Source organism: Vicia villosa, linkage group LG1 (genome assembly GCF_029867415.1).
Source record: "Vicia villosa cultivar HV-30 ecotype Madison, WI linkage group LG1, Vvil1.0, whole genome shotgun sequence".
NCBI lineage: Eukaryota > Viridiplantae > Streptophyta > Magnoliopsida > Fabales > Fabaceae > Vicia > Vicia villosa.
The window spans coordinates 13310448-13335059 of NC_081180.1; the positions used below are offsets into that span (position 1 = coordinate 13310448).

A 24612-nucleotide genomic window follows, 5' to 3' on the forward strand; every position below is an offset into this window, starting at 1 on the left:
TTCATTTCTCAACACTGATCGGGGAAGATGAAATGTAAACCACCTAGCCAGTAGTGGTATACAGCACATGAGAGTTCCTCGTTTCTTCATGGTACGAGTGTGTAGAGAATGTAGAATGTCTCCCAGCAATGTTGGTACCGGGTTACGGTTTAGGAAAAGGTTGATGATGTGTACACTTATGAACTGGTCGGGATTTGGGAATAAAACCAACCCATAGATCAAAAGTGCCATAACTTCCTCAAAAGCTGGATAACTTTTGTTTTCTAGCAGTAGTCGAGCTTTTTCCAATAAGAACTTGGCAAGCAAACCCTTAACTCCACTCTTTGTTTCCCAATTGGACTCGATTTCTGATTTCCGCAGATGTAAAGCAGCAGCAATGACTTTAGATTTTGGAATCCTTTCTAAACCAGCGAAAGGTAATTGATTTCGAATAGGCAATCCAATTAGTTCAGAGAATTCTTCCAAAGTGGGTACCAACTGGTAATCAGGAAAGGTAAAGCAATGATGTTCAGGGTCAAAGAACTGGAACAGGACCCGTATCATGTCTTCTTCAAATTTTGAGGTAACCAAATGGAGTAGGTGACCATGCCTTTCAGTGAATTGAACATTCCTAGGGAATTCTGACACTAAGTCTTTTAGTTCAGATGGTATCGTTGAGATGTTGATTCGGATGTAATCTTTGGTGGCGGGAGCCATTACTTGCAAAAACAAAGGTAAACTCTTTGATCCTTGAAGTGTTTGGTGCAAAAATGATATGCTTATGATGCAAACATGTGGCACACAAAGACAAATCAAACAATAGCCTTAGGTTTAAAGGCTTGCATGGAGCTGATAGGTGATACCCTCCCCACTGAAGTTGAGTTGGTTAAAACCTGTCCTAGAATAGTATTCGGGTTCTATGATCCTTGGAAGTAACATCTCAATGCGGCGCTCGAGCGGCCGATCAAAATATTCCTCGAGGATAACTAACTTCGATCAATTTCAAAGCCAGCCACTTAATAGGCCACAAGTTAAGTTCAACTAAAAAAGGTTCTAAGACAAATTAGTGTTTAATGACATTTCGGAAGCCTAATATACTCCTTGATCGTTTTCAAGGGACATCAGTATAAACCAAAGTATCGCACTAACGATGACTACCAGATTAACCGTATCGGTACATGCCGTACAGTTTCCTTGGTCTATTGTCATATACTTAAGGTATCTCGAGATTCGGGTTAGAATCTTTCACACAAGCAAAATACCCAAACAAACCTTTGAAAAATAGAGCAATCAAGTCAATCAATTGAAAACATCGAAGTGATCTATTCTCTTAAGGTAACCCCTTTTGAAAACATTTTGTTTTTGAAAGTATCTCCCCAGCAGAGTCGCCAGTTCTGTGGACCTCCGTTTTTTAATTCCGGGCCATACCTCTGTTCTGGAGAGATACGTGAACTGACTCTTTTTTATCGCTTAATGCTTTCGCATTTTTGAAAATTCACAGAGTCGCCACCGACCTTTTATTTTATCCAATTAAGGAAAGGTTTATAAAAGAAACAGAAAAAAGACCTTTAAGAAATTATGGGTAAGGGGGTAGGTTATACAAAGGGAAGGTGTTAGCACCCTTTGTATCCATGGTTATCCATGGGCTCTTAAGTTTGCTTAGCTCACTTGTTTTTCGATCACTTTTCAATTGCTTTAGAATGCTCATATGTGGTTTCAAATACTTTTGTAAATTGAATTTTGTAATGATCCGTGTGTGGATGTATACAAAATGCTTGTTTATCTTTCGAAAGATGTTTTGAAAAGAACGTTAACTTTGTAATAATCCGTGTTTGGATGTATACAAAGTAATGTCTTTTTGGGAAGTTTTGTTTTGAAAAACAACAGTGTATGAGAATTTTGTTTGTTTTGATTTGAGCAAGCAAACTAGGAGGTCTACCCTGAGTTGTAAGGTCTTTATCCTATTTCCTTTAAAAATCTATCCTTTCACCGGATATAAACGCAAGGTTCGATTTTGTACTCGAAATAGTAGAATTTTGACTTTGATTTTGAAAAGAATGTGAAGGGATTACCTTAAGAGGTGCAAATGTGATTTGTGATTGTATTCAGATATTTTATCTTTGAAGTTAGTGATCTAACGGTTCAATTTTATCTTTGACATACACGCAGTTTATATTTGCTGGAAATTAAAATGCGGAAATGTAAAGTGCGGAAAGTAAATCTACGCTATTACATCGATTGTGCAGGAAATGTAAACTAGCCTATTTACATGAATTTGACATCCTATACATTTATCTAGGAATTTAAATTGCAAGAAAAATAAAAGGCATGTTTTTGGATTTTTTATGATTGATTTTAATTATAATTAATGCGTGATTAATTAAATTAAAATGAAGAAAAAAAGATGAAAATAGATTTAAACCTAGAAATTAAGTTTAAAATATGTACAAAATATTTGTCAATTAATTTTAAAACAAAACTAATTTTTTTGGAATTTTTGGAATTGATTTGAAATTGATTTAAGTTAATTAAAACATAATTATGCAAATAATTATACCAATAATTAAAACTTAAAGAGAAAATTATTCAAAATATGTAGAAAATTAGTTTATAATATATAAACAATATTTAACATGAAGAACACTTTTTTTTTATGATTTTTTGATTGGTTAGAATAATTAAAAAGCAAATATATAAATATATACTAATTAATTATGCAAAATATTGAAATTTTGAAGAAAAATAAAATATTTTTATTTCAGAAAATAATATATTATTTTAGAAGTCTAAAAATATTTTTTGTGTATTTTTTGGATTTTTAAAACTATTTTTAATTAATTTTACAAAGAAAATTAAAATAAAATAGAAAGTAAAAGGATACCGATCATGTGTGGTGGGATTGAGAGTCCATGGTAAGGACTGCTTTGTCTGGGGCGTTGGATTAAATTATGAGGAGATCTTGTGGCTCAGATTTAAAGTCACATGAGGCGCATGGATAAGGAGACAGCATGTGATCATGCAGAGTTTGAGAGTCCAGCGTGGGACCCATTCTAGTTGACCAGCAAATGAGGAGCATGGGATGTGCCACGCGTGCAAATAGAATGGTCAATTTTGACTGACGAACCACGCTTGGACGCGTGGTCGTCTTCAACCTCCATCTCCTTTATTTTTTAAACAGATAGCGGGGGTTTTAAACCTCCTCTATTTGTACAGTAAAAATGCCATTTTTGGTAGCTTCATCAACCTGCAAAAATAAGTGTTAGGAATAAAAATAAATGACCCAGATCCCCTAATTAGGATGCTCTGAGTCCAAATATGACGTTAGTTTCGCTGTTTGAGTATTGTAGTTATGGATTCGAAGAAATCAAAGTTGGAACATGCATGAACACTTGTTAATGGCATAGAGCTATCCTCACGTGGAAACTAACATGTTAGAGCCCAGATCTTCCCAATAGGACCTCATGAACACATTAGGATGATTAGATTACATTGAGACTGATTGAATATAGGAAAACGAAAATTGATCATGTATGAATATGAAGAACACTATGCACGTGCTACGACTCTCATGGGACCATATTAAGGGTTTATTCTTACTCTATATGATCTCAAAAGATGATTGAAAGTGTTTGTTTGTATTGATATTGATTGGAAATATGAAAATGAAAATTACATAGCTTAGAGATTTTTTTGAGGATTATGATGTTTCTATGCTATGCTTGAGCTATAATTTCGTGTGTGTTGGCTCTCCTCTTGTTTGGGAAGTATTCTTGCCTTTATATAAGCCATGGAGTGCTTAGAAAATAAGCTAAGAAGTATTCATGAGCTTTGTTGAATTTTTGACTTTTAAGCTTAAGATTTAAGCCAACATTGCTTGATCTCCACACCTCTTGCTCTAGGCTTGACTTGCTGCCTTCCTTGCTGAATAATTAAGTCCCATGTGGAGACTTTAGCTTAGAAAATAAGCTATGCTTTATCCTTCCTTTTTTCCTTTTTAATTTAATCTTAAATGATAAAATTAAATCAAAAAAATGGAGAAAAATGTTATGGGCTTGGTCTTGGTCGTGGGAGGCCCATAATATTGTGGAAATGATGTTTGAACCATGAAAACTTGGCCCCATTTGGAAAAAATGCATTTTTGAGCAATGTTGGTTTTATGCATTTTCAAAATTTTGGCCAACTTCAACAAGGTGTAAATCCTTCAATTTTTGTCATATGAAGGAGATCTTGCACTTTTTGGAAACCTCAAAGAGTCCTCTAACCAATGTCTTTGGTCTCATGTCAAAATGATTTTTGATGCTCCTTGTGTGTCCTTTTGAAAAAAGTGTCTTTTTGTTGACTTTGAAAATGACCTGTAATGTCTTTGATCATATTTTTCAAATGGTGAATCCAATGACCATGGGATCAATGGAATTTGAAAGATAATTGAATTTCCTTCAAAATAAGCTTTGGTTTGAATTTTTTGGATGAAGGATGAGAGAGTTATGATCAGTCAAAGTTGAGTTGACTTTTCAGGCAAAAACCCTAATTTTGAATCTTAGGGTTTTGTTGATTTTTGATCTTTCCTTGATGAATTATGATCATCCAATGATCAAATGATGAATCCTTTGACAAAATATGGACTTTGACAAAAAAATTCATTTTTGACTGTCTGTTGACTTTTTGGTCAAACGGGTCGTCTGTTGACTGTTTGAGCTGCTGACGGTGCGTCTGAGTGAATTGAAGTTTGAAAATTTGTATGATGGTACTTTGAGATATATGGATGTGTATGAAATCCATTTGAGCTCTCAAAAACTTGTTTCTCCTGTAAAAACAAGAAAACCCTAGTCAGGGACTGTTTATGTAGGAGACAGTTAAGCGTACCTGATTTTTGTGCAGTGTTGAGTCTCTGCTAATCGCGTGATATTCAGAAGACTTCTAGAACAAAAATCTTGGAATTTTGAATTGTGAAAGATTGATTTGATTGATGGTACAAAACACTGAGAATTGTACTGCCAGCAATTTGGCTGTCAACTGACTGTCCAGGTATTGGTGTAGCAGTTAGAGTGAAAAATCAACAGTCAAAGTTAATTTTCTTTTTTTGTTGTTTTTGTTTTTGTTTTATGTGAAAAATGAAAGTTTATTTACATGACTTGTTGAAAAACACAGACATAATAAATAACCAATATTTACTGTATGCGGGCAAAATTACCGATAATAACCCTGAAAATCATTTAATGCACAGAAAAATGAACATTTGACTGGAAGAAAACACATAAAATATTATCTGAGTAATTTAAGCAATATTATGACAAATAGTACAACATTTAATACTGACAGTACAAATATTACATACTATATTGAACAGTAAGACGAATAAACGGTACATTTAAGAAATAAGAAATACGGCAAATTTTAAGAATGACGATTGATAACCCATGCTACAAATAGTAACATGTAGATGATTGGGAGCATAAGCATCCCAGGTCCACAGTGTTCCGGGCTATGTAGACAGAAGAAAGACATGATCACCGTAGCAATGGTGATGACCATAAGAAAACACGTTTCCCACCGCTTCGCCATTTTGTCGGGGAAGAAGAAAGGATGGATTATGAAGTGGAAATTTGAGAGATGAATTAGAATTTGATGTGAGATTTTATGGAAGAAAATGGGAGGTATTTATAGAATGGAAAGAAGGATAGAGACGTTGGGGAATGATGTGATTCCGTACAAAAGGAAAATTTGAGTGGAAGTAAGATTTGAAAGAAAGTGTATGATAGTGTTGGGAAAAAGAGAGATGTGGAGAATAAAGTTAGGATTTGATTTTTGAAAAAGAGATTTGAAAAGATTTTTGAAAATAATGGAATATAGTACACAAATTAGTGGGAAACAAAAGATAATAATAATCTACTTGTTACCAGTACAGTCTGAGTTTCCTGATTCTGCGCTTGCAAAAAGATTTAACTCTGTACCAATTGTGTCAGTACTATTTATCTGTAAATAAATAAATAGCATGTGTGAAGTAATAAACAGTATTTGGCGTTTGCGTAAGAATAAATTCAACTGCAAGCCAAATTACTGTATAAGAAAAATTCTAAAAACTAAGTATTTCATATGTCAGGATATTTGTTGAAATAAAAATCCATGATTATATGAGACTCTTAATTTTCAGATTGGAGTTTTCTTGAAAAAAGATGCGGGCAAATTTTGGGGTATAACAGTTGCCTCTATTCAATCTTCTTAAACCTGAAGAGATTGTCTGAAATCTGAAGGTAGAAGATGATTGAATATTTAGATGCCCTGAAAATTTGCACTTACCTTGATCAGAAGAGATGTTGGAAGTTGCATTTGAATGTCGTCTGCGAAATGTTGTTGGCAGATTGGAACATTACCTGAGATGGGCTTTCAGATGCCACCTGGTAAATGGGTTGAGGGTTTGTTCATCAGAATGAATCCATTGATTATATCTTGATGAAGGATTTGAAAGTCTTTGTGTTGACTGTTTCGGAACCGTCCAAGGTTACCGCTTTAAGTCTTGGAAGATAATCGTTACGGAACTTGTCCAAAGTTTTTCCGATTTAGATTTTGGAAGTTGATCATTGTGGAACCGTCTGAGGTATCGGTTTAGATCTGCAATGTTAAATCGTTCTGGAACCGTCTGAGGTATCGCTTTAGATCTGCAATGTTAAATCGTTTTGGAACCGTCTGAGGTATCGCTTTAGATCTGTGATGCTAGATCATTCTGGAACCGTCTGAGGTATCGCTTTAGATCTGTGATGCTAGATCGTTTTGGAACCGTCTGAGGTATCGACTTTAGATCTTCGATGTTTGTTTTTGAGTTGGTAAGTGATCAGAATGAATCTTCGGCTTGATTATATCTGAGAGAACCGTTCATGGAATTCAGGTGAACATTGCATGTGATTGAGAACATCTTTGTTGAAGATATCCGTCTACCTGAAAAATCAAGTTAGTGATATGCAATGTTTATGATGCATGTAAATGTGAGATATTCCCGGAGAAATATGCATGTTATGTTGTGTATGAATATGCGTATGATGCATGATGTATGAATATGATGTATGAATATGATGTATGATGTATGATGTATGAATGTGAATATGTGAATGTGAATATGAATGTGAGATGTCGAGCTTTTATTTGGGAAAATAAATTTCCGCCAGTCATCTGGATATGACTATATTGTGATCGTTGATGATCTTTTGTCTTGTTTGAGTACCCTTGGCTGGGGAAATTCTTTGAGAACCCTGGTATTCTGTTGAAGGATCTTTGAATATCTCTTGAGAATGAAAGGTAGCTGGAAGTTCTGATGCCCTTTCAAATGGGAATGAGGAAGATGCATAATCCTCCGATGCACTATCTGACCAAGTCCGGGTGCGGGGATCACACCTTCTGAAGATAGTAATCTGGAACAACCCTGTTGGGGGATAAGACTTCTTTTGAAGAGAAAATCTTTTTGAGGAATTTGCTGAGAAATGCGTTTCTCTTGGGGATTTTCTTCTGATGGGATGATGTCCAGATAATTGGGACATTTCCTGAATGCTATTCCTGTTTTTCCTGGTAAACATCAATCATATTCAAATGCACATGTTCATTCAAAATTATCATCGGGACGCTTACGTATTTAAGCAGAAAAAGGTGAAAATAGTGATTTTTGAGCCTAAGCTGCATTGATTTTTGAAAAAGAGCCATGATAGGCTGGTTAGCACAGGGAGACAACAATCCTAGAAGTAGGAAACTGTCAGAAAGTTTTGGAAAATATTTATAAAGATAAATAGCTATGTGAAAACAATCCAGTCAAGTTTCAACTCTGCTATTGCCAATCTGTCTTCGAGCATCTCATCCCTCACTTGTTGGAAGAAAGTGGTTGGACTGATCGGTGTCTTTGAGGTGTTGAATCTTGATGGTGAGTAGGCAGCTGAACGGAACACTGTTGTATGCTTCATTCCCTAACTTTTGCCTAGGCCGCCCTTTCAGGTTTTCAGCCTACCGGGATAATATTTGTTTAGTCTCTAATTTTTGCCTGGACCGCCCTTTCGGGTTTTCAATCCACCGAGACGCTCATTTTTTTTTTTTTGCCTAAGTTGCCCTTTCAGGTTTTCAACTTAGCGAGCTGTTTTTTTTTCTTTTTAAGAGAAGTATTTTTTGACTATGTCAGCATTCACAGGGTGTGGGAAATCCTCGCCATCCATGGTGGTAAGCAACATGGCGCCGCCGGAGAATATTTTCTTGATTATGAATGGTCCCTCGTAGGTGGGAGTCCATTTGCCTCTGGGATCACCTTGTGGTAAGATGATGCGTTTGACAACCAAGCCACCAGTTTGGTATGCTTGACTTTTGACTTTTTTGTTGAAGGCTTTGATCATACGCTTTTGGTATAGCTGACCATGACAAATAGCTGCGAGCCTTTTCTCATCAATCAAGTTTATCTGGTCCAACCGTGTTTGAATCCAATCGTCTTCGTCTAGATTGGCTTCTTTCATAATCCTTAGGGAAGGAATCTGAATTTCAATTGGAAGAACTGCCTCCATATTTATAGGCGTTTGAGAAGATGACCGTTGGGAGCATTTAATGCTTTGCGTATTCCGTACAACATTGCATTTAATGTTTCACTCTTTTGTCAACTACCTCGAGCCTTGCTTTCGCTGTGTCTACTGACATTGCCTTTCATAGCTTTCAACGTTCCTTTTGTCAGTCAGCGTAGCCTGCCAGCTAGTACTTGCTTCTGATCTGATGTTTGTGTGAACAACGTTTGAATATCATCAGAGTCAAACAGCTTGGTGCAGAGCATCTTCTTGTCTTCTGACCTTGAAGTGCTTCTGAGCGTGATACCATGAGAACTTCAGTGCTTCTGCTTCTGATCTCAAGTCCTTTTGATGCTTCCATAGACCCATGTTTTGATTCTGCTTGACCATCTTCTGATGTCTTGCCAGACCATGTTCTGATGTTGCATGCTGAACCTTCTGAGTCAGTGCTTCTTGCGCTGATTTTGTGCATACTCTTTATATAATTCCTGAAATGGAAATTGCATAGTATTAGAGTACCACATTATCTCATACAAAATTCATATACATTTTTATCATCAAAACTAAGAATATTGATCAGAACAAATCTTGTTCTAACATCCATTCCCTCTAAATGGCATGCCACACCTGAAAAGAAACTTAGTAGCTATAAGGGATGTGTTTACACGAACACGATATTCGACATTCATTTGCTTAGTTTGATTAACAAACGAGGCCTTAATACTTTGGTTTGGTCATGAGAGCATAACCCATATGCACACAATCAACATGACTATTGGAAGAAGTAGCATGATTAGCCAACCTTTGAGCATTCTTCTAGTCACCAAAACCGTCTCCCACAAAGTGATCCCCCCATATTTAGAGACATTTTTAAACAAAAAATATGGAAAACAAAAAGCTAGGTCCTTATATTCACTATAATCAATCCAATCATACAAATCAAACCAACTTTTGCAAAATTGACAATTTTGCTTACCTTGAACAGACCAAGGGTAAACGAAATTGTGAGGAGGTTGATGACGACCTATTTTTAAATAAGCTTTCCTTACCTCGTTTTGGATATGACGATGATAGCTTGAAATTTGAGGCCTAATTCCTGGATCTGTTTCCAACAATTCATAACCAACAACTTTGATACTCTCATTTGGATGTTGAGTTTTCGATGATTCTAGATTAGCCGAAAAAGTAACTTTATCTCTAGAAAGTACCACAAAATTTCTTCATCCTATAAAGAAAACAATGAAACCAATTAATTAGTAAGAAAATAATTTATGATAAATTAAGATAATTGATATTTTTGATAAATTAAGGTTTTTTGGTTCAACTCAAAAAGGATAAAAGAATGAGGGAAATTTGAAATACCCACTTTACCTTTGATTTTTAATCACCCACAAATAAATGCAACCAAGCCAAGGAAACAAATTGGAGAAAAAATAATGGGTTTTTTGGATTAGGATATATGAGAGCAAGAGACAAATATGAGAGATGGTGGGGTTTGAGAAGAGTAGAAAAAGAAGTTATTGAGAGAGAGAGAGGGAGATAAATGATAAGAGATATTGAGAGAGAGAGAGAGAGAGAGATAGAAATAAGTGATTTGGTGTGTGTTGGTGGAGGTGTCCTTGTCTACGAAAGAACTAAAGTCTTCCAGGAAGTCGGCTAACACATGTTATTTGATGCTCCCGTTGGGTATGTACCAAATGTTGTACTCAAATAACTCTATTGACAATGACACCATCCTTCCTGCGAGATATTGCTTCTTCAAAACCTTGAAAATAAGGTAGTTGGTCTTTACCATCACACGTTGCCTTTGGAAGTACGATATGAGATTCCTTGTAGTTATCACAACCGCCAAGGCTAGCCTCTCGATCTTGTGGTATCTGGCCTAGTGCCTTTCAATATGTTGCTCACATATAGATGGACTGCTTAATTGTGCTTTTCTCTTGGGCGAGCATACAACTCATCGCTTGATTAGTAATTGACAAATACACATAAAGGGGTGCGTCCGTCTCTGGACGAGTTAGTATGGGTGGTGTTGCTATGAAGACCTTCATATTGGTAAACGCCACCTCGCACTTGCCTGTGCATTCAAATTTTTCCTTCTTCTTCAATGTGGCAAATAAATGAAACGCCTTTTCACCAGCATATGTAAGAAAACAAGATAGGGCGGCTAATCGACCGGTTAGTTATTAAACCTCTTTAATATTGAAGGGGCTTCTCGTGTTGGTGCTAGCCTAGCACTTGTCTTGGTTTGCCTATATCCCTATCCTAGATAGCATAAATCCTAAGAATTTACCCGTCAGCATGTTGAAAGAGAACTTGGTGGTGTTTAAGTGCATTTATACCTCCTGACTGATTCTAGGAGGTCTTCCAAATCTGCACAGTGGCTTTCCATCCTCTGACGTCTTCACAATCATATCATTGATATAGACCTCCATGTTTTTCAATATCTACTTTTATAATACTACATCCATTAATCTTTGGTAGGTGACACTTGCATTCTTCAGTTTGAAAGACATGGCATTGTAAGAATAATTGCCAGGGTTGGACATGAACGTCATTTTGTGTGCGTCCATAGGATTTATCTTTATCTGATTATAGCCTGAATAGGCATCCATGAAACTCAAATTTTTGTAGTAGGAGGACCCATTAATCAGCTGGTTAATATTGAGTAGTGGATATGATTCCTTAGGGCATATAGAATCCATGTTATTAAAATCGATGCATTGCTACATGTTAGCCAACCAGGATGGATACTTAATCTCATTTATAAAGTTGGCATTCCTTAATTTTTCTACCTCCTTATAAATAGTTATCCTCTTTTCCTCACAAACTTACGGGTTTGCTAAGCTACTGGCTTCACGGTGGAATCAATGGCGAGACGGTGGCATACCACCATGGCGTATATCTCGGGAATGTTGGTGGGAGCCCAAGGAAATGATATGAAATTTTTCCTTAAAAAGGAGTTCAATTCATGTTCCTTAAAATCATATATAGAGGTGCCTAGTTTGCTGACCCAAATATCAAAGGGCCCAATCAGGACCTCTTTCAGATCATTTATGGGAGTGAACCTTTTGTTCTTCATTTATATAATGGGATCTAAGCTTGTGGCATTTACTTCTTGAGCGTATGGCTATAAAATGGCAACATTGACCATACCAACTCTCCTCGTTTCGAGGCTTCTTTGGTAACATTCTTAGGAGACCTTTTGGTTCCCTTAAATCACTTCGACCCTCCAGTTGGGTAGTGTGTACTTCATAATCAGGTGTAGAGTGGATAAGACAACCCCTATCAAACTTTGGGTGGCCTCCCCACAATGATATAATACAGTAATGAGACATCTACTACAAGGTATGTAACCTTGATAGTCCTCATATTTTCATCTTGTCTGACCTTTGTTCTAAGGGTGACGTGGTCTTTCACCTATACGTGCTCGCTAGAGATCTCGAACAGGGAGCCTTGGAACATTAAGGTATAACCTAGATCAAGTCGGAGTCTCTCAAAAGTGTCATAAAATAGGACAACTGTTGAGCTTCTAGGGTTACTATGTTGAAAAAGTGATTCCATGCACAATGGGGTTAGTTGTGGTATTTAAAACTTATTATTAATTTAAAAGTTCACTTACTTAAAACAAAAAAGTTGTGTTAGTATTGAAAAAGCATAGAGAAAAATATAGGAAGGAAATAAAGCAATAAAGTAAACGACAGAAATTAAAGTGATAGGGATAAACAGATCGCACCGAGATTTTTAAAGGTTTAGCTTAATGTTGGTTTAGTGTTGTCCTCAAGAGTATTTTTGAGAGTTTTATTAAAACTTGAGCTTTTACAGGTTATTTCCACAAACCTTTGTTGTACACAACTCACTAGGTTACAATTCCTTAAGATACCACTCGGCCTTGAATCAGTTCACCCTCCTAAAACCAAAGTCTTCCAAGATTTCATCTGTATAGATCCTCACTCGATCCTACCGAAATTCTCTAGTCCAAGTCTTTGAATTGTTGAACGAACTATAAACTCCCAAATTTCGCTCACGACAATCTTCACTTAATCCTTCCAAAATTTCCTTTTGGATAAGAACTTATTATTTTTCTTCATTAGATATAAATATCCATAAACACAAAACTAAGTCTTTAATCTAATAGAAAATCTTCACAAGACATTAAACACTAATGAACCTCGATCTTCACACTTTCTCCAAGAGTTGAAATCAAAATCAAAACACACACAACGGGCTTTTAGCTAGAGATAGAAGATAATGATTTTCAAAAAGAATATCACATATACTTGTTCAAGAACTTACGAATTCAACACAAGAAAAAATTTCTTAATTTTTGAATAGAGAGAGTTGTGTTTTTAATTTTTTTGAATGGGTATTCAAAATTCTCTTTGCAAGCTATGCACAAAATTTTGCAAGTTATGAGCTAGAAATAAAAAATTTAGTTTATATATGAACCAGAGAAATGAACTAAACTGAGTAAAAATGACCGTTTGATTTGATTCAAGTAAAGGAATGACTTGAACCAAGATAAAAAAACCCAGATTTTACGAATTTGATTCGAGTCATGACTTGCTAATGACTAGTCCATGAATCGAGTCAAGTACTTTTCTAACTTGAATCTAAACAATCATGATTCGAGTCAAGAGAATATTAGACTCGAGTCACGATTACATAGGAAAAATCCATTTTTCATATCATGCTCATGATTCGAGTCATGCATTTATCTAACTCGAGTCATGAATCCAAAACAAAAACTTTGAGAAATAAAAATGTTCATGACTTAAGTCACTATTTTGCCTGAATTGAGTAATCTTTGCATGAGTTTCTTGATTCAAGTTGTATTTTTTTTACTTGAATCATTTTGCATTGACTATTGGTCAAATATTTGATTTATACATGCAAAATACATTTTAATAAAAATATGCTCAATTCTAAGATATATGCAAAAATCTAAAGGTGAGGAGACCCAATTACTAACAATTATATTGACAAACATCATAACCTTAAAATATTGTGGATACCCTTGAAGCCACATTGCACTATACCATAATAGCATGAAACATATCAAACATGTTATTCATATTAAAACTTCTCCCCCCTTAACAAACCGGGTGTGTACCATACGCGTACCAGTACTAGTACGTAGTATTGCTACTTTACTTAAAATGGAGTACCGGTGCTTCACATGTCTAAGGATAATTTATTCATACACTTGCAAGTCTCTCATTTTAGAGACTTAAATGTTGAAGTATTATCGTTACATATACCCGCTCACCAAAGACATCTACCACACGCGCAGAAGAACTTCCTACGTGGTCATGACCAATCTACTGCTCATTTTCCACACCGGCATAATAGTTTATAAAATTATATTTGCTGCTACCGCAGATCACTGAATACTTCCCAATTTACATGTGCATCAACGTTTACAATGGCACCTACTTAGCCTTATAATCAAATATTATTCATAGAAAATCCAACCTTCTCCTTTTTACATTTGAACTTCAATCTTTATTGCAAACTTTCACCTTTAAACTATACATATCTCCTTTATAAATCTCATTAAGGTATCAACTTCTAACAATACATATTTCAACATTTCACAAACTTTCTTTTTGTGTTTCTAATCTACCGTGATCTATCTACAACCATGATTACCGGTAAGGATATGTACGATGTTTTCTCCGCGATTGTACCGTTATATGTTGCTATGATATTAGCATATGGTTCAGTTCGTTGGTGGAAAATCTTCACACCAGATCAATGTTCTGGTATAAACCGTTTCGTGGCGGTTTTCGCAGTTCCGTTACTATCTTTCCATTTCATATCTTCCAATGATCCGTATGCTATGAATTACCATTTCATATTAGCAGATTCACTTCAAAAAGTAGTTATTCTTGCTGCTCTTTTCCTATGGAACATGTTCACAAAAAACCAAGATAGTCTTGATTGGACTATTACACTTTTCTCACTTTCAACTCTTCCCAACACACTTGTTATGGGAATCCCTCTTTTAACAGCTATGTATGGTGATTTCTCAGGAAATCTCATGGTGCAAATTGTTGTTCTACAAAGTGTTATTTGGTATACTCTCATGCTTTTCTTGTTTGAATATAGAGCTGCTAAACTTCTTATCACAGAACAGTTTCCTGAAACTGCAGCCTCTATAACTTCATTCAAAGTTGATTCTGATGTTGTTTCGCTCAACGGTAGAGAACCGCTTCAAACCGATGCTGAGATAGGTGAAGATGGTAAACTTCATGTTGTTGTGAGAAGATCAACTACTAACTCTATGGTATCTGGATCTTTCAACAAATCTCATTTACACAACATGACGCCACGAGCTTCGAATCTGACCGGTGTTGAGATATATTCGGTTCAATCCTCAAGAGAACCAACGCCAAGAGCTTCTAGTTTTAACCAAACTGATTTCTATGCAATGTTTCAAAGTAAAGCGCCGAGTCCGAAACACGGTTACACAAATAGTTTTCAGAGTAACGGTGATGTTTATTCTATGCAATCATCGAAAGGAGCGACGCCAAGGACTTCGAATTTCGAAGACGAGACGCTGAAGATGAATAAGAAGAGAGGAGCTAGAAGTATGAGTGGTGAGTTGTTTAATATCAATAATGGTTCTTACCCTCCTCCGAATCCAATGCTTTATGGTTCTACAAGTACTGGAAGAAAGAAGAAAGATAGCATTGGTGGTGGAAATGGAAATGGAAATGGAAATGGTAATGGTAATGGTAATGGACCTAACAACAAAGAGTTACACATGTTTGTTTGGAGTTCAAGTACTTCACCTGTTTCTGAAGGGAATCTTAAACATGCAGTTAATAGACCTGCCTCTACTGATTTTGGAGCCATTGATCCTTCAAAATATGTTCCACATGGAAACACTGTTTCATCAAAAGGTACTAAAAACAATGCCATACATCAAATTCATTATGTTTTGTTGATTATTTTTAACACTGGTTATGGGAATTTGAAATGCAGGTGTTAATGAATTGATTGAGAACATGAGTCCTAGAGAAAGGGATATTGAACTTGATGAAGGAACAAAGTCTCCATATATAAGCCAGCATAAGAAAATGGACTTTGAAGGAGAGAATGTAAACAAAAACAAACAGATGCCACCAGCAAGTGTCATGACAAGGCTCATTCTCATCATGGTTTGGAGAAAACTCATCAGAAATCCAAATACCTATTCAAGTCTTATAGGCCTTGTTTGGTCTCTTATATCATTTAGGTACCAAAAATATCTTCTAAACTATTGTAATAACAGTTGAATTATTAAAAATGTTGAAGGTTTTTTATGTTGTGAATGATCATTGCAGGTGGCACATTGAAATGCCGTCGATTGTAAAAGGTTCAATCTCGATACTATCAGATGCTGGACTTGGAATGGCTATGTTTAGTTTAGGTTTGTTCATGGCATTACAGCCTAAGCTGATTGCATGTGGTAAAAGAGTTGCAACATTTTCTATGGCGGTTAGGTTCTTAACCGGACCAGCTGTGATCGCGGCAACCTCAATCACTGTTGGTATCCGCGGAGCTCTCTTACATGTTGCAATTGTTCAGGTCAAGTTAAACTCATTTTATCATCAATTAATCAAAATGTCCTTAATTATTAACATAATAATGTTTAATTTTTGCAGGCTGCTCTTCCACAAGGTATTGTTCCATTTGTGTTTGCCAAAGAATACAATCTTCATCCAGATATACTCAGTACTGCGTGAGTCTCATTTTTTTTTAATGTCTTTTTCCATTTATATCCCTATCAAATGAAAATGCTAAAAGAGAATTTGGTATTTATGCAGGGTTATATTTGGAATGTTGATTGCATTGCCTATAACAATACTCTACTATGTGATTCTTGGAGTATAGTCTATTATTTTGGGAGGAAATGTATTATTAATTGTTAGGTGATATTGAATTTTATTAGAGAAGGAATGTGAAATTCATGATATACAGTATAGCAGAATGCTAAATATATATTCATTTTTATTTGGTTCCACATTTTTAGCTGATCAATGTAGCAACTTGCTTTTAATTTTTACTCTTTTAGGTCAGTTAATATTAAAAACAGTTTTGAATGTGACTTATAGTATTGGATTTTAGCTACTCAAACGGTAAATGATTAATAAACCAAAGTTAGTATTAAAGAAAGTTCTGAAAGTTACTTATTGTTCAACTTTCTTTTTCAAAATAGTTTGGCTACTATCCAATTGCATGGGATCTTGTTCAATATTTATTAAAATAAATACTTAAAAATGATTGTCTTTAGCCATGTGATGTGACCACAGATGATAAACGGCTCCAATTGGAACAAACGTGCTAATTCATGTTACTATGCTATTATTGGCTTAGATGTTTACGATGCTCCAAAAATTGCATTCCTAAAAGTTTCAAGGAGTTGTGTCTTATTATCAAGTCACTCCATTTAGTTTTACTATTACCTGCAGCTTGATTCACTTATAACTAGTTCAAGTTAATTAAGTTGATTTCTGTTATGGGCCGTTTACTAGACTCATCATGAAAGGTTCAAGATCGAACCTCAAGTTCATAAGTAGGCAATTTTGCCCTCCAACATATTAACAACTGTCTGATCACATCTAACCATTGTCCGGATAGCATGCCGCATCATAAGCAAGCAGTCATCAACCACTCTTGCTATATAAGAATAAAACGCGATATTTATTTTATTTAAAGTCATTCTCACTCATACGTTACTTCTGATTTCTCACATTGACTTTGGTATTAGAGTGATAATCATACAGGTTAGCCCTCTCTCCACTACATCAGAAGTACAAACCACAGGAGTAAGACACAACTTCGCTATCTCACCTTTCATTTCTAATTCCTATCCGATTAGTAGCACCATATGTGGGAATCAACTTCTAATTTCCGCTAGTTTTCAGGAAAAAACGTCTCTTAGCCAAAGATCCAAAATTCTTTTTCTTGAAGCTCCAATGATCTTTTGCCTTGAAGTTCTAATCTACTCCTCCAATAAATCTATCATTAGATTCATCAAGCATGGTGACATCCAAAGTCACTCGATCCGTCGTTGAACAACAAGTTGTTGCAATCGCTGAAGCTACTATCGCTCCATCTCTTATACCTCCTCCTCCTCCTCCCGAAGACGGTCCAATTCTGGTGGTGTCTCCTTCTAGACCTACACAATAAAATTCTACTCTAAGAGTCGGACAGGGAACATTCTAGACTTTCCATTCTTCAGATCCACACAATAGCCTCACTAAGGCGAATTATCGCACCCACCTCTTCATCTACCTGTTATACTTGGAAAGGAAATGCTCCCAAGCCTTTAAGCAGGCAAATCCACCCTCCAACACGTCAATCACCGTCTTATTCCATCTGACGTTCGTCCGCACAATACATCATGTTATACTTAAACAATTTTAACTACTTTTGGTATATAAGGGTAAAACGCATAATTCCAAATATTCAAAATCATTCCTATCTGAACAATTTCAAACATTAGTTTCACGTTCGCAAACAACTAAGTTTAGATCATGAATTCAATAGTCATTTTATATTTTACTCATGAACTAAATTTAACAAGGTAATAGTTGAATTTTGAACTAGGTCTAAGTTGACTTGATTTCCAACCCTAACCACTAATAACTATAAAAATATGGTCCAATTGATTTTCACCAATGGCTAATTTCCTCTATTTATAATTTCAAATAGTTGGTAGCATATGTGAATGTAAACATGGAAAAGTAGAAATTGGCTACTTATACATACTTGATGTTTTTACATGTATATACACAAAGTTTTCTTGTTATTAAAGTTTATGGTAAGGAAGTCCCCTTTACGGAAACCCAAATATTCCACCCTTTTGTTTAACATTGATTGAAAAAGACAGCTAATAAGATAGGCTTAAATTTGAGCATTACATGATACTCACACAATGGTTGACCAAAGAAATTTCTTGGAAATGTAACACCTCTTTAACCCATGTCAACATAACAAACTGATTAAACCATATAGTAATCCCTAGTAGATACTCATGAATTTAGGAAATCAAACTAATGAGATTAGATCAGGAACATAACATGTGCTTAGGTTCCTTATGATTTCATCAAGATTGATATATTAAGCACCGGATAATTGTTAGATTAAAAGAACTGTGAGATTAATTAGCATGTTGGATATGATCACGTGGAAGTCAAAAAGAGTGTCTTGTCTGTTTTTTATTACAGAAATTATTAGGATAAGAGATTGGGATTGGTAGCATTTGCACATGAATGCTGTCTCAGTTTCTTGTATCTTTCAGACATTTGTTTAATAAAATAAGAGTTTGAACAGTTTATGTAAACACTGGAATGGACATAATGCATCAGCATGAGCTAGCTGGCTCTGGCATACTTGGGAAATGCATCTCTTGTTGGCTTGTGAGTGTTCATGTGGGAATCAATCTCTCTCTTTTTCTAATATTTTTTTGATAAATTGTGAATCAGGCCATGGATAAACAATGACTAAGAAATCAGATATGTCTGTTCCCTTTGAATGAAGACTTGTGGTTGGTGTGAGAGAATGAATCAGTTGGTTTTCAATCCTTATGACTAATAATTGGCAAAATAAATTCAAATAGTAACTCAATAAAAATATGATAAACATTCTGGTGGGGAGTCCGAGAGACTCGGGAGCATCAACGGGACCAATGCTCCAGGATCACAAGAGAGGGAGACACCACATCTCAACCCAAAACCTTAAGGTGTTAGGTAAATGAGTCATCTCTCTTATAAATCCAACATTCCACTCATTCATAGGCAATATGGGACTTTAACCACACACACTTGCACATAACAATGAGCATTTGACCCAGGCCTACACGCCTACCAAAGTCGGGTTAAGGACTGCAATGTGTGCATTTGACCCAGGCATATACGCCTACCAGAGTCGGGTTAAGGACTGCAATGTGGGCATTTGACTCAGGCTTACATGCTAGGCGTGAGGGTGAGTGTTGAAGTTGGTATTTCTGTTTGTTAGAGTTTTTTTAAGTCCCACATTGCTTAGGTTCCCAGACTGTTGGGTGTATAAATATGTGAGGGCATTCTCACCTCTCGAGCTAGCTTTTGGGGTTGAGATCCAAACATATTTAACACATTCGATCAATGCAAAGGTTTATCCAGAGAGAAATATTTGTTGATTTTGACATTGAGTTTATTGTATGTGCAATCCTTATCTAACACGTCCCCGCAAGATGGAGTGTGGTTGGTAATTACGTTCTTCTCCTTATATAGCAGGTATGACCTGCATTACTCAAAAGATCATTAGAGGTAATTTATTGTGATTGCTCCATATTGATATGACATCTTAATGTTAATTGGAAATAAGGCTTGATTATTCCCAATCCTGAATCATGATATCCCTCGCCAATAATAAATGGGTTCCCAATCATTTCTCAATCAAATGTTAAACTACGCTAGACTTGGACCGAAATAACCAACCTAACCCATTAGCTATATTAACTCGACCATGTTCTTTTGGGTGGATCATTAATTGGGGCAGTATTCATTGGATTCGGGTTGACTCATGACCGCTTCAGAACCTGGCCCAAGATATTGGACATGTACACATCCCCTCAAGCGTCGATCATGTAAGGGTGGAGTTCTTTCCTAAGACATACCAAGAAATCAGACATGAACACAGTTCATCAAGCATGAGTCGTTGTAACACGGCGAACTGACTTTTATTTTTTGTAAGCAACCAATGTTGCAGTGAGCAAGAGTCGCCACCGACTTTTATTTTGTCCAATGTTAGGAAAGGTAAAAAGTACAGAAAAAAGACCTTTTGAAAAGAAAACGGGCTCGGGGGGTAAGTTATGAAAAGGGAAGGTGTAAGCACCATTTTCATCCGTAGTTATCTACGGGCTCTTAGTTTGCTTAGCTCGTTTGTTTTGTTTGAAAAGGTAAAAAAACAGTCTGTGTGCGAGTGTGTTAGATTCGAGTATTTAATCTTGAGTTAGTGAGTTAATGATTGAAATTTGAAGTCTTTTCACTCCCTAAATTACTAACACACGCAGATATATATTGAGTCCTAACTATTACAAGGCTTCGGGATGAGGGATTTACAAGTTGCCAACTAGGGATTATACTAAGGAATTATTACAGACCCAAATGAAAATGAAAGCGACAAAAATATGTACAAAAATGAACAAATTATAAATGTCCATGAAATAGTTCAAGAGTCTCAAAATAATGATACCTCGCAAAAACAAACAAAAGTTAGTACGTATATATATAATGATGCATAAGAAAGAGTAAAGAAACTCACAAACAAATATTTATCGAAATTAATTAAAGAAAATTTAGAAATAAGCACGTCAAAAATTTAAACAAGTATTTGTTGGTATTTTTAATAAGAAATAAAATAAAGACTGATCAAACCTAATTCTAATATTTTTTATGTTTTTTGATATATATATATATATATATATATATATATATATATATATATATATATATATACAAAAAGAACAAAATAAAACAACAAAGTAGACAAACAAAACAATTAAATGGATACAGTAAATGGGGGTTCAAGTAGTGTTTTGGCCGCTGGGCTGAAGAGAAAGACCAAATCACCAATAAACTTATTCCAGGAAGGGTGTTATGCGCAACAAAAGGGGTGTACGCTAAGAAAATCGATGGGCCCATTGGTTAAAGACCAAGAGTAAGTGAATTTAACAGGGGGTGTAAAGGTAAAACGTTGGGCTTAAGGCCCCTGGACCAATACCAAGAGAATGAAACCCTAAGGCTGAAATTGGAGTCCGCCTCCCTTCAACATCCCACTCGGTTCATTCTTACAAAATCTTCCTTTCTAAAATACACTATGTCTCACGAACAACACTCTCTATTCTACTCTTCCTCACACTCAGCTCAACCTTCCTCTTTTCTTATTTAGTTTCAACACAAATAACAACAATCCTGAAAACTCAACCAAATCAGAATACCCAATCAAGCCATCAGTGTATCAACAATAGAAATCAAACATTCAAGCCTTACATCCTACGATTCAAAAATGCAAATCAACAATAAAATCATCAAAAGATATATGGATCGGAAATCTTACGTGGCTGTCGTGTATTGTGACGCGGCCGATGTTGGCATCCGGCGAGAATATGGTGTCCGATGGGACCGTCGATGTTGATGGAGTTCCCAATCGGAGAGTGTGATGCGTTGCTGTGATGGAGGACCTCGCTTGCATCACGTCGGAGGGAATTCGTGTTTCCGTCGGGGACTTGAGTTTCCTCTTGTACTATGCAAAAACAAACAACAACAACCACACAACGCAGAGAAACAAACACGATACGAGCATCAACTACGAACTAAAAAGTGATTCGAAAAGTTACCGATCGGAGAGCAATTTACTATGGATTCAGACTCGGTGATTTGTTTCAGGTGCGTTAGGTGTTGTGCGATGTGATGAAGATCGGTTTCAGACCAATTGTTGCTCGGGTTCAGATTGGCTCGTCGATTGCGATGAAGTTGTTGGTGCATTGAGTCGGATCCGTCGTTGGCGCAGGTGGTCAGAGAGGACGGTGAGGTCGATGTATTAATGTTTCGTTATGTTTCGATCGACACTGCGTCTGTGTAGATGGTGCGGCTGAGTGTGAAGTCATGCGATCTGGTGAATTGCTGAAGCCTCATTGTTCTTGCATCTTCTATGTTTTCTCTTTAACCTGTAAAAGGAAATTGAAGAACAGTACAGAACATTTATCAAAACCGTTGTTACTTCTTTTCTGCTCTAATTCAATCTTTCGCACTACCGTTGCTACTGTTATGTTTTGAACCTGCATAAAAATTTACAGCTTGAATTTTATTGTTAGCATGAATTGTATGAGATCACTAATGATGTGATTATGTTGATTATGGTTGAATCGTTAGAATAAAACTTAATGTTATTTTGATTTAGTGTTGTGAATGAGATTAATGATGATGGTAATGGTTTATAAAAGGCTAAGGTTGTTATTTCTTTGGTGAAAGATTGATGAAGGATATCAGATTTAAGTTTGAAATCTTTGCATCACTGTAACCTGAGGAATGAAAAGTTTGAGATGAGTTCGGAGTAGTGTCAATGGTTTATGGATATGGCTGAAAAATCGATAAAGTGGGATTTTGATTGGATGACTTTAGTGTACAAGAGTATAAAGTTGTTAGGTGTGGCTGTGTTATCATACGTGGGTTAATGGTTGGTTAAAATATATAATTTTAAAACACAACCATCAGATCATATCATCATGTGGTTAACAATTAGAACCAAAAAACAAATAAAAGAGATAAGGGGCCTCGTATGAAATCATCGGCCAAAACATTTTAAAATCATTTGAAACAAATGGTGGCCTCAGGTGTCATCATTGGCCAAAAAAAAGAAAAGAGGTTTTGAAAAATGTATAGAAAAAACTTTATAAATTTGTGAGAGAATGTGTAAGTGAGAAAGTAAAAGAATTGTCAGATGATTGTTGATGAAAAAAGATGGTGGAGAGGTGCCTTTTTATAGGTTGAAAATTAGGTCAAAATAATCCTAAAAAGGAAAAGATCCAACCCAGAGGCCCATGGACCTTCCTTGATGACCAAGATTAAGAATCTGGACATACTTGTGTCCAGGTACGTCCAGGTGTAAAATAGATCAAAAATAGTTTTAAAAAGATGGAAATGCACGATCAAAAATAGTTTTAAAAAGATGGAAATGCACCAAGCGGGAATTGAACCCGTGACCTTTTAGTTGCAAGCCTTACTTCCAAACCAACTGAGCTATGTTATTTATTTGGAATAAAAAGCCAATTGAAAGTATGTGAGGCATTGGTCAACATTTTTCTATTTATTAAAATATAACAACTTAATAGTAAATTATTATATTTTAAAATAGACTTTAAATTGAATATTTATAAAATTCCGAATGTCAATGTAAATGAATCCAAGATTTTTATAAAACCCAATTTTTTAAAAATAATTTCGAAAGTTTTTGTCACTAAAAAGTGTGGGCAAATTTTGGGGTAGGACAGCTGCCCCTGTTCCATCTTCTTAAACCTGAAGAGGTAGATTGACGCACTCGCCAATCGTGATCTGAAGGTGGAAGAAGATTGAACACTAGAATACCCAGAAATTTGCGCTTGCTGTTGCAGGGAGTAATATTGGAGATGGGCTTAAAGATGCCACCCAGATGTTTGACAAGATGTTTGTCTAAAGCAAGATGTTTGTCTAAAGCAAGATGCTTTTCAGACTGGATCATATGCATTGACTGTGTCTGAAGGAGAGATTCATCAAAATGAAGTAATGTCTTACAGAAGACTATCTTGAGAGGTTCCTGGAAAGGGTAGATCATTGGCTTTAAAGAAGGTCGTGATAAGAGACGTTTTAGAGGAAACTACCTGAATAGGTTCAAACAAAGGATAGAAAACTGATGTAAACAAGATTAGGCTTTAGACAAAGCTCGGGAAGAATTATCTTAGAGAAAACTGACGAAAAAGCTCCTTGAAAGTGCAAGATATGTCTTAGAAAAGATTGGATGAATATTTGAAGAATATTACCTAAAGAGGTTGAGATATGTCTTAAACAAGACTAACCTAGAAAGGCTCCTAGAAAGGATATGAAACGTCTTAAACAAGACTACCTAGAAAGGCTCCTAGAAAGGATGAGAAACGTCTTAGAAAAAACTGCCTAGAAAGGCTCCTAGAAAGGATATGAAACGTCTTAGAAAAGACTACCTAGAAAGGATATGAAACGTCTTAAAAAAGACTACCTAGAAAGGCTCCTAGAAAGGATGAGAAATGTCTTAGAAAAGACTGCCTAGAAAGGCTCCTAGAAAGGATATGAAACGTCTTAGAAAAGACTACCTAGAAAGGTTCCTAGAAAGGATGAGAAACGTCTTAGAAAAGACTGCCTAGAAAGGCTCCTAGAAAGGATATGAAACGTCTTAGAAAAGACTACCTAGAAAGGTTCCTAGAAAGGATATGAAACGTCTTAGAAAAGACTGCCTAGAAAGGCTCCTAGAAAGGATGAAAAGTTCTTTGATTGTTTCTGAATTATCTTTGAAGAATAATCCGGAGTTAAGCATCGAGATTGTATCTGTGTCTGGAATGAGTATCAAA

General features: G+C 35.8%; 1 protein-coding gene across 1 annotated transcript; it reads left to right on the forward strand.

Annotated features, from left to right (window-relative positions):
* The first annotated feature begins 13802 nt into the window (after window positions 1-13802).
* Window positions 13803-16784, forward strand: LOC131601311 (auxin efflux carrier component 2-like). The gene is made up of 5 exons (XM_058873097.1): window positions 13803-15409; window positions 15492-15744; window positions 15833-16076; window positions 16154-16230; window positions 16316-16784. Exons 1-5 carry the CDS (start codon window positions 14146-14148, stop codon window positions 16380-16382), a joined length of 1905 nt encoding a protein of 634 aa, XP_058729080.1. The 5' UTR covers window positions 13803-14145; the 3' UTR covers window positions 16383-16784.
* The last annotated feature ends 7828 nt before the right edge of the window (window positions 16785-24612 follow it).

Coding starts and splice junctions, on each gene's coding strand:
- LOC131601311 (XM_058873097.1), top strand. CDS start 14,146: ATGATTACCGGTAAGGATATGTACGATGTTTTCTCCGCGATTGTACCG. Junction 16,077..16,153: donor TACATGTTGCAATTGTTCAG/GTCAAGTTAAAC, acceptor TAATTTTTGCAG/GCTGCTCTTCCACAAGGTAT. Junction 16,231..16,315: donor CCAGATATACTCAGTACTGC/GTGAGTCTCATT, acceptor GTATTTATGCAG/GGTTATATTTGGAATGTTGA.